Raw genomic sequence first — 9,974 nt, 5'->3', positions numbered from 1 at the left:
AATTGTACATTAGCCCGAGTTGGAACTGTACTTGGACCATTTATTCCCATCCACATCGCCAACAATATTCCATACAAACTCCCAACACGTCATGTAGATCTATTTTTGGCTAATGGTCCCCCCAAAATATGGAGGCTGGGTTTCAAAGGATGAACAAAAGAGTTTGTTTTAACCAAGTACAAGTGAAAATAGCCCATCTACAAACTACATCGACACATTGTGAGCTTGTAGAAATTATACTATTTGAATATCTGAGCATTTACAGCAGCACCATTTCCAAACCATTTTGCATCAGCACCAAAAAAAAAACAACAGGAGTCAGTTTCAGGAACGTTTTTGGTATGTTTTTTTTAATAAATTAACGTTCATTCAAAATACAGTGCCAAAGGAATATGATGCAGCCAAACATGCTAGTAAAGTTTACTCATGAAGCACCTGTGCTCATGTGTTTTTTTTTTTCTTTTTTCGTTTTAGTTTTTTGTTCTTTTAAAGGTTGGAGGAAGACCCCTCCTCCTACCACCCACCCACCAAACCCACCCACTCCACGACTGCTAGTGGTTGCCGGGACGATTTCCATAGCAACAAGCTCTGGGCCAGCCCTCTCTCCTCTCAAGACCCAATCAGCAGCAAAGATTCATCAAAAAAAAAAAAAAAAAAAAAAAAACACTCAAAAAAAAAAGTAAAGAAAAATAAGTTGAAATCTGACAGGAAAGAGAATGATTTCTACACACAGTCACACTACAGTAATGTCAGGTATTAGATAAAAAAAAAAGAGGGGGAAAAAGACACTACTAAAAAATAGACCTGTTATCCCCCCGCCCTCACACTAGAACAGTTGTCTTTTCAACATATGAAAAATATATATATTTTATATTTATATATGTATCTCAGCAGCTTGGAAATAAAAATGCATGAGCGCCCCCCACCCCCTCAACAAAAAAAAAAGGAAAAGAAAAAAACAAAACTATGGTATTTGTAATTGACAGTGGAGTTGTGGTTGTGTTGCGTTCTTGCAGAGACAAAGAACAAAAAGATGAGCGGAAAAGAAGAGAAAAAGACAGAGATTGGGGGCATAGAGCAAAAGGAGGAGAGCTGGCAAAAATCAAAACAAAGCCATTATGATGCTGGTGATATGGAATGAAGTGTGTAAACTGACAGACGTGTGGAAGACCTGTGTAGACTACAGCAATGTCCTCAATGTTCATATTAACGGAGAATGGACCCTTAACTCTTAGAGAGTGTACAAATGGACCCTTCTATACTTTTGACACTGTTAAAGGAACACTGTAGCTTACTTTATACTCTGTGGTTACGACTGTGTCGCTTGCCAAAACAAACCGATCCAACAGGCTAACGGCGCGTAGCAACCGTTTTGGCTGGTCTCGGTTAGCCAGACGATCAGAGATCGATCTCCGCCTACGGACACATCTGGTGACGTCAAAATACAATGGATGGGCTAAAAAGTGGGTGGAAACCATTCCGAAAAAAACGAACAAAAAAACAGCAGCAGCATAACAGCAGTGGTGGATCAAGAACGCGTCTAATGACTGGGCCTAGAAAAATCTATTTTAAGCTTAGATATTATAATGGATGATGACAATTCTGACAAATTTTCTCACCGCCTATTTGGCTGCTTCCCCCGAGTGGCATGCAGAAAAAAAGGGAACGGGCACGTTTTTAGTGGAGTATGCATGCTCGCCAATACTGGGACAGTGGGACGCATCTGAAACGCATCTTGTGTTTCGGACGCATCTCGCGTCAGGTCCCCCCCCCCCCCCCCCCCCCCCCCTTGCATCCCAGTACCAATGCAAAGACTTGGGTGGACTAGGGCGGTCCTTCATATTGGTACGGCATCACGATTGGTTTTCAAAGCAGCGCGCGTAGAGTCGTTCGCCCTTTAAACCCATATTGAATTTAGATTTCCCCCCCAGACATTATCGTCTGCGATCGTCTGGCTGCGCGAGAATACGTTTTGGCAAAGCAACACCGCCGGGAGTATAAATTAGGCTGAAGGATTTGCGCTGCGGCAGGGCTCAAGATGGGGAGGGAGGCACGAAAGGAGGTGGATGGATGGAAGGAGAAGTGAGTGGGACAGAGAGGTTAAGGGAGGGGAGGTGCTGTAACGGAGTAGGGGAGGGGGGTTTAAGCGACTGGACCTGCAGTCACCTCCTAAAAACCCCCCATGTTGAACCTCCTCTCCCTCGCTGCCGCTTCACCCCTCCTCCGTCCACATGCTCCTTGAAAAAAAAAAAATATGACCCAAACTCCATTCCACTGGTGCTTAACCCATTAAGACCGGGAACGCATCTGTGTGTCATTTTCAGATTTCTTTGGCTATTCAAAAACAGCAGATATGCAAGCTCATATGAGCTTGTATATCTGCTATTTTTGAAAAATCGTGAAAATTCGTGGCAAAATCTTGGATTATATATTTTTTAAAGCGAACATATGTAAAATATTTAGTTCCAGGAACCCCCAGAAGCAAAGATTTGAGTTACAAATGTGGGCAACAAAAAAAAAATCAAATATTTGCACAAGTTTTCATGATTTTTCAAAAATAGCAGATCTACAAGCTCATAGTGCGGCACGCGCAATGAGCTTGTATATCTGCTATTTTTTAATAGCCAAAGAAATCTAAAAATGACACACAGATGCGTTCCCGGTCTTAAAGAGTTAAGAGGGGCCATGTACCAGTTTTGGACATCCAAATATGTTTACTCGTCGTGTGTAGTAAAAGAGAGCATGTGGCTCTTTTTACAGCAAAGGTTAGCCTTCCCGTAAGAGTGTCGGTCAGTGCCAATATTTTTTTCCATCATTTCCAATTTTTTTTACATAACTTTTGTTTTTTATGGAAGTCAATAGTGCTCATATCAGGCTGAAACCGTGCCCACATTTGGAGTCATACATCATAGTTATGTCATAGACATAGCTGGTGGAGAGGAAAACATGGTTTTCAGGTTGGGTTATTCCGCAGTGAATGCGTGGAACCCATTAACTCAAGACCTCCCACATTATGTGGAACGTGCATCCAGTGGGAAAGTCAGATGCAGACTGCAGGACCAAGTCAGCTCCGAGTTTCTGGGACTGGATCTACTGGACCCGCCTCACTACATCAGTGAATAAGAAGCATGGGAAGTTATTGGGGTTTCTAAGGAGGTTCATCAAGTCCAGGCCAAACAGAATTTGAAGCAGAAGCAGAGCGTGTTTGGATGCGACCTGGGGGAGAATCTACTGAACTCTGGATTGGAAGTGCCTCAGGTGCTGTTCCGAGTTCATAAAACAACATGGGAGTTGTGGATGGAATCTACAGAGATTCTGGAGTATCCAGAGACTACGTTTGACAACGAGATGAAACCAGATCTCACTAAAAGAGGTCTACATTCAGGACATCCACTGTGTTGGGATCTCTATGCCAACTCTACTTCCCCACTGCTCACATACCAGCTTCATGACAAGTTGGCAGACTGTATGACATGACAGAAGATGAGTGCATGGTGAAGGTCCATGATGTGATAAGACGACTGCCATCACAGGAGTCTGAGATCTGTAGGTGTTCCCCAGGGCGTGACCCGTGACAGTGAATTACTGTTATTACTTTCAATAGCTGTCACTTTTTCACATTACGGTAGGTCTGATAACATACTGCAGGCCTATGGATCAGTGGCTCGAAGAGGCACAGAGTTTCTTCTCTAATCTTAGACTTTGATCAACCATTTGAACCCTGGCGTCCCTATTCTGGGGGGGGGGGGGTTCCCCCATTTCAAGAAAAGTAGCAGATGTACAAGCTCAAAAGAGTGAACGGCGTAAAGTCAACAGATGGAAAGAGAAAATGGCCCAACGCTTCACGACAATTCACAGTTCGCTCCAGGGGCAGCGAGCACTTTAAAACGACTTTGTCAAACGGTACGTTACGCTCCACACGACGAGTGAACAGATTCAGATGTCTAAAATCAGCAATGTGACTCTTTCATTGAAAAAAAGAAGATTAGGTATTCAAGATGTCTGCCGTGAATTTACTCTAACTGAGAGACCGCGTCGCTTAAGGTTCCTCCACAGCACGCGACCCCCCCCTTCCCCCCCTACTGGTTAAACCGAATCAACTTTCCAGGAAAAGAAGAAGAAGAGAGAGAGAGAGGGAGGGAGAGAGAGGGATTGAGAGAGAAAGGTGCAGTAGACAATGAACCTGACAGTGGCGAGAGGCAGTGGACGACAGAGAGATGGATGAGGGAGGGAGGGAGGGAGGGAGGGAGAGGCGATTGGTACAGTTGCCATTGTCATTCCAAGGTGGTTTGTGTTTTCCCAGTATAAGTGCTTCATCATCATCATCCCCACAAAATCAGTTGTTGTTTAGATTATCACATTGTAGACACAGTATGTATCAGAGCTGTTCTAATATCTCATGTGATGTCACACATCTGACAAAATAAGAAAAAGAAAAGAACAAAGAGTTTTTTTTTTCCTATTCAGATTACTAGTATTTTTTTTGTTGTTTTGGGGGTTGGGAGGGGGGGGGGGTGCGTTCGTTTTCCCCTCCAAGCTCGTCTCGGAGGCCGCATCGGGGTTTTTCCTCCACAGCGACGGCTGCAGCAACTGTAGTGAAACCAACTGTAAGCCTTGTCGAGTTCCTCAGATCCCCCTCCAAAGAATGCACACAACATGGAAACCCTTCTACCAGGCTATAACACAGTACGGACCCCCATCCACCCCTTCCATCCCGGTGAGGAGGAAGGAGGTGGAGAGGGTTAACGAGGAGGAGGTTTAACCCATTAAGACCTGGAACGCATCTGTGTCATTTTTTTTGATTTGAGCAAAAAAAAAAGCAGTATTTTACACTTTTGGCTATTAAAAAATAGCAGATATACAAGTAGATCTGCTATTTTTTTTTAATCGTGAAAACGTGTGCAAACCTTTAAATATATGTTTTTTTAAAGCGAACATTGTTAACTCAAATCTTTGCTTCTGGGAGGTTCCCTGGAACAACATATTTTGAGATGAGGGTCCGCGGCCAAATAAATATAATTTTGGGTGGTCCTTGAGCAGTTTGAGCACCACTGATATAGAAACAGAAGTTTTTTCCAGAATACTTTTGGGATTTAGAAGACATTTTGTAGAATCGTGTTTCAGGTCTTAACGGGTTATAAGAGCTATACGTGCGGCAGAGACACCATCTCCCCGTCCACCATCTCGAACTCCTCCGCCCCGTCGGGCGAGAAGAGGCACGTGGGCAGCTTCCACGGCGACTCCTCCAGACACGAGGGGTAGAGCTTGCCCACGGCGCAGCGGAAGTCCTTGCCCAGGTCCCAGAGCACGCGCTCCGACACGGGCTGCATCAGGTACCAGCGGTCCAGCTCCGCGTCGTACTGGTAGATGGCGTACTTGGCGCGCTCGTTCATGTGCGTCTCGCGCATGAAGATGCACAGCGAGTTGAGCAGCACCACGGCGCGCACGCACGGGTCCGAGTAGCGCTTGGCGGGGATGTTGGCCGCCGGCCGCCACTCGTTCTTGTTCACGTCGTAGATCTCCACCGTGACGGACGAGCCGTCGACGGTGCTGGTGGGCAGGCGCACGCCCGAGTTGCTGACCACGTGCAGGCCGCCGATGTAGAAGATGAGGTCGCCGAACACCGCCGCCGAGGCGAAGCAGCGGCTCGTCTTGCGCATGGCCATCTCCACCCACGTGTCGGCCCGCGGGAAGTAGCAGTACATGAGGTCGTGCGTCATGACGTAGATGCAGTCGTGCGCCGCGACCGACACGCTCCAGTTCCAGGCGAAGGGCAGCGGGCTCATCATGCTCCACTCGTCCTTCTCGCAGTCGTAGCGCTCCACCTATAGGGATGCAAATTACCGAACAATTCATTAACCGATTCATTTAAGCGGGGATTTTTTTAGGACCAAAAGGAAAATTCTTGTCCGAAACCGAAAATGCAGAAACATGATTGCCTTGATGTATATAACATTAACGAGCGTCAACGAGCATCAGCTGCACCTCCCCTCTGTAGTGTTCTATCTATGGAGTCTGTCTCATTTCTCTCCAAAAGCCCTTGAATATGATGGAATATGATTAAGGATTTCTGTGATTATGGTAAACTCACATTTGATATCACACACACACCATACCTGTAACTTTCACTAGCAAAAAAAAAAAAAGTTTTCAATTAATTGAAAATCAATCATTTTAATCAAAAATGGTAGTTAATCGATTATAGCAGGGGTCTTCAACAGGGGGTCCGGGACCCCTAGGGGATCCTCAGAGTTACTACAGGGGGTCCCCCAAATCTTTGTGTGATAGGATTTTCTTTTTTTTTTTACATTAACCACTTGAACCCTAACATCCCTTTTCTGAGGAGAACTTTAGCCAAAAATAGCAGATCTACAAGCTCGAGGCGTTGTGAGCTTGTAGATCTGCTATTTTTGGCAAAGAGGTATAGGTGTAGAGGAAAAAAAGAGCAGACCTAATTTAACCCATTAAGACTTGGAACGCATCTGTGTCACTTTAGATTTCTTTGGCTATTCAAAAATAGCAGATCTACAAGCTCGTAGCTTGTATATCTGCTATTTTTTTTTTATCGTAATTTTTTTTTTTATATATTTTTTTCAGATTTATTTTTTAGGATTTTGAAAATGTTTAGAAGCGGCCTCAGGTCTTAATGGGTTAAAAAAAAAATATATATAGAGGGGGTCCCTGCTTCATCACTCTCTCAGCTAGGGGGTCCCTCCCTGGCCAGAAAACGTTGAAGACCCCTGGGATTATAGATGAATCGTTAACATTTCCCTACCGTCCGCTTGTTCAGCTCGCCGCCCACGTTGTCTCCGCCGATGGCGTAGATGTAGCCCACGCAGCAGACCAGCGAGGGCTTGATGCGCGCGCACAGCATGGGCGTCTTGGGCACCCAGGCGTTCTGCTGCGCGTCGAACCAGAAGAAGCTGTCCACCGAGCGGAACACGGCCTGCAGCTTGCCCGTCTTGCCGTGGTTGGCCAGCGTGTTCTTCAGCGGGATCTGCCCGCCGGCGATGTAGACGTCGTTGTCGGGCGTGACCAGCGTGCCGACCTTCTGGAGGTCGCCGGGCGGGTTGTTGAGCTTGTAGACCTTCTCGGCCTGCGGGCTGTAAAGAGAATCAGAATCAGCTTTATTGTAACGTCACAAGCAGTGTTGATTTCGTCGACTAAAACTATGACGAAAAATGTTCGCCGACTACCTTTTTTCACTGACGATAACTAAATAAAAGCTAAATAAAAACTAAGCTACGATGACTAAAACTAAGACTAAATGTATTGAAAATTTTGTCAACAGATAAAAACTAGACTAAAATGTTAGTGAGGGACGAGTGGAGAAGAGATCCAGTAGAACTGAAAGACGAGTCATTTTATGTTTGGTTGCGCTCGGGTGTTGCGGTCTGAAAATAGCAGATCTACAAGCTCACAACGCGTCACAACGCGTCGCAGCGCGACGTGTTGTGAGCTTGTAGATTGGCCTATATTCAAGGCCCGCCAAAACACATTTTAGTCGACTAAATCAACTGTAGATTTAGTCGACTATAATCTTATGATATTTAGTCGACTAAAACTAAACTAAAACTAAAACATTTCAGATGACTAAAATATGACTAAAACTAAATGGAATTTTATTCAAAAGACTATGACTAAATCAAGTGGGCAGTGGTGTAAAGTAATATTTACTCAAGTGCTGTACTTAACTCAATTTTGAGGTACTTTTACTTTTACTGGAGTATTTCCAATTGTCTGTACTTTTACTTCTACTCCACTACATCTCAGAGGCAAATATTGTACTTCTACTCCACTACAATTTGCAGTGGAGTTTTATTTGAAAACTTTAGTTACTAGTTACTTTGCAGATATAAATTATTAAATCATAAAAATACATTAATCACTTCAGCCCTATTTTATACCTGGCTATTTGAAAATAGCAGATCTACAAGCTCACAACGCGTCACGATGCTACGTGTTGTGAGCTTGTAGATCGTCTATTTTCAAACATTTTAGTACTTTTACTTTTGGTACTTTAATTACATTTTGATACCAATACTATTGTACTCTTACTCAAGTAAATTTAGAATTCCGGACTTTTACTTGTAACAGAGTACTTCTACATCGCATTATTGACACTTTTACTTAAGTAAAACATTTGAGTACTTTTTCCACCACTGCCGAGTGGTAAAGGAGATCAAACAAAGAGAACAAAAATAAACAACCAGTTATCGACATATTTAACACAAGTACCTGTAGCATGCCACCGTGTGGGCGTGGCTGATGACGTGGCCGCAGTCGCTGGGCGACTCCGCCGCCGCCTCCACGAAGATGAGCATCTCCTCTTTGGTCATGCCCAGGCGGGGCTTGAAGAACTTGGGCATGGACTTGTAGAGGCCCTGCACCACCACGGACTTGTCGTTGGGCGGGAGGCCCTGGAACCAGGCGCGCTGCGTCACCTACGATGGATACAATTCATCATATTCGGTCATCGTGGTATTGATTAATTCAATGTATTAGTAGATGCAACAATCGTCACCCGTTCTTCCTCGTCAAACTCCTCTCCCTGACAAACTCCTCACAAACAGCCGACTCACGCAAACCTATTTCAAACATGCCGACTATGTGCGAGTCAACTATAGAATAAAGCCCATGTAAGGAGTGACCATTTGCTGTTACCTCTGTGTACTTCTCCTGACAGTATAAAGATGTATGTGACATTGGTCTTGGGGGGGGGGTGCTGGGGGAAGCTGGTGGAGGGAGACACTAGTCTCTCTCTGCTGTGATGAGATCTACAATAAAGTATGACGTTTGATTTCTGACATTGCAGTCCTGCATCTCTTGACACCACATTTTGATTCAGTTTTAGTCATAGTCTTTTGAATCAAATTCCATTTAGTTTTAGTCATATTTTAGTCATCTGAAATGTTTTACTGTTAGTCTAGTTTTAGTCGACTAAATATCATAAGATTATAGTAGACTAAATCTACAGTTGATTAAGTCGACTAAAATGTATTTTGGCGGTGCCTTGATGGTGTCGTAAATAATGGCTGATTTTACACTTGGTTGCATGCTGAAAATAGCCGATCTACAAGCTCACAACGCGTCGCAGCGCGACGCGTTGTGAGCTTGTAGATCTGCTATTTTCATCGTCTTTCAGTCCTACTGGATCTCTTCTCCACTAGTCCCTCACTAACATTTTAGTCTAGTTTCTATTTGTTGATGAAATTGTCAATATATTTAGTCTAGTTTTAGTCATCATAGCTTAGTTTTTATTTGGTTTTTATTTCGTTTGTCAGTGGAAAAAGGTAGTCGATGAACATTTTTCGTCAAAGTTTTAGTCGACGAAATCAACACGGTTACACACCTCGGACAGCGCGTCGATGCGGATCTGGCTGAGCACCGAGGAGAGGTGCTGCGAGCGCGCCTCCATGTTGTACTCCAGCCAGAGCATGGCCGCCTCGCGCACCGTCTCCTCCTTCTCCACGTTGAGGTTGTCGCTGCTCAGCACGTCGACGAGCAGCTCGTGCGAGAGCTGCAGGAAGGCCTCCTGGCGGTAGACGGTGGGGAACTTGTGCTCCACCATGCGCTTGGCGCACTGCTTCAGCTCGCTGCAGCTGAAGAGGTCGCCGAAGCTCAGCAGGCGCACGCAGTTGTCGGCGTTGATCTTCTTCACCAGGTAGTCGCGGCACTGCAGCAACACGTCCTCCACCTGTTGGAGTGGAGGAAGGAGAGGACGGACAGATACGATGGGTTTTTAAAAAGACAGGATCAGAGAGACAAGCACGCACGGGGAGAGAGAGAGATATATATACACATACATATATTTTTCTTCTTATACATTAACGAATCAACACGAAAGAAAATTGTAATAGATGTTTATGATGGACTAAATTCAATTAGTTGTAAAATGGTGGCGTATAAAAATAGTAATAATAATCGTTCATTAACCCAATACAAATGTCTTCTAAATCCCAACAGTTTTCTAA

General features: G+C 44.6%; 1 protein-coding gene across 1 annotated transcript in view; it reads right to left on the bottom strand.

Annotated features, from left to right (window-relative positions):
* Nucleotides 1–322: 322 nt before the first annotated feature.
* kbtbd2 (kelch repeat and BTB (POZ) domain containing 2) overlaps nucleotides 323–9,974 on the bottom strand; it is a 31,889-nt gene continuing 22,237 nt past the window's right edge. The window contains exons 4-7 of the mRNA XM_084049042.1: nucleotides 9,353–9,697; nucleotides 8,239–8,444; nucleotides 6,776–7,103; nucleotides 323–5,825 (exon numbers count right to left, since the gene is read on the bottom strand). Coding sequence (XP_083905168.1) covers nucleotides 5,145–5,825; nucleotides 6,776–7,103; nucleotides 8,239–8,444; nucleotides 9,353–9,697 — 1,560 coding nt within the window. The 3' untranslated portion in view covers nucleotides 323–5,144. The remainder of the gene's footprint in view (nucleotides 5,826–6,775; nucleotides 7,104–8,238; nucleotides 8,445–9,352; nucleotides 9,698–9,974) is intronic.

This window comes from Gymnoscopelus microlampas (assembly GCF_963454915.1).
Source record: "Gymnoscopelus microlampas genome assembly, chromosome: 22".
In the NCBI taxonomy this organism is placed as follows: domain Eukaryota; kingdom Metazoa; phylum Chordata; class Actinopteri; order Myctophiformes; family Myctophidae; genus Gymnoscopelus; species Gymnoscopelus microlampas.
This window is presented reverse-complemented; position numbering and strand designations above follow the sequence as displayed.